Source organism: Chaetura pelagica, unplaced genomic scaffold (assembly GCF_000747805.2).
Source record: "Chaetura pelagica isolate M959 unplaced genomic scaffold, ChaPel_1.0 scaffold587, whole genome shotgun sequence".
In the NCBI taxonomy this organism is placed as follows: Eukaryota; Metazoa; Chordata; class Aves; order Apodiformes; family Apodidae; genus Chaetura; species Chaetura pelagica.
In genome coordinates this window covers 332472-332762 of record NW_009953909.1, presented here as the reverse complement: position 1 = coordinate 332762, position 291 = coordinate 332472, and the positions used below count along the sequence as shown (strand labels likewise).

General features: G+C 69.1%; 1 protein-coding gene across 1 annotated transcript in view; it reads left to right on the top strand.

Moving 5' to 3' along the window:
- Window positions 1-291, top strand: part of SYT12 (synaptotagmin XII) — a 4380-nt gene that overhangs the window by 3195 nt on the left and 894 nt on the right. The window contains 1 exon segment of the mRNA XM_010001472.1: window positions 3-287. Within this exon segment, the coding sequence (XP_009999774.1) occupies window positions 3-287 (285 nt within the window).

Here is a 291-nt window from a genome sequence, read left to right as displayed (position 1 = left end):
GCCCCCCCCCCAGCCGCAGGCCCAGCCTGCGGGCGGACGAGACCTTCGAGAGCATCAAGGAGCTGGGGAGCCTGGAGCTGATGAGCAAGGACTTGGCCCACTACGGCCCCTTGAAGAAATCCATCTCGGCCGACTCCCTCAGCTCCATCTCCTCCATCGGGAACAACTTCGGGCAGGACCTGGTGGTGGGGCAGGTGGAGGTGTCCCTGGAGTACGACGGGCAGGCGGCCGCGCTGCACGTGGCGCTGCTGCAGGGCAGGGACCTGCTGGGGAAGGAGGGGGCGCGCGTCG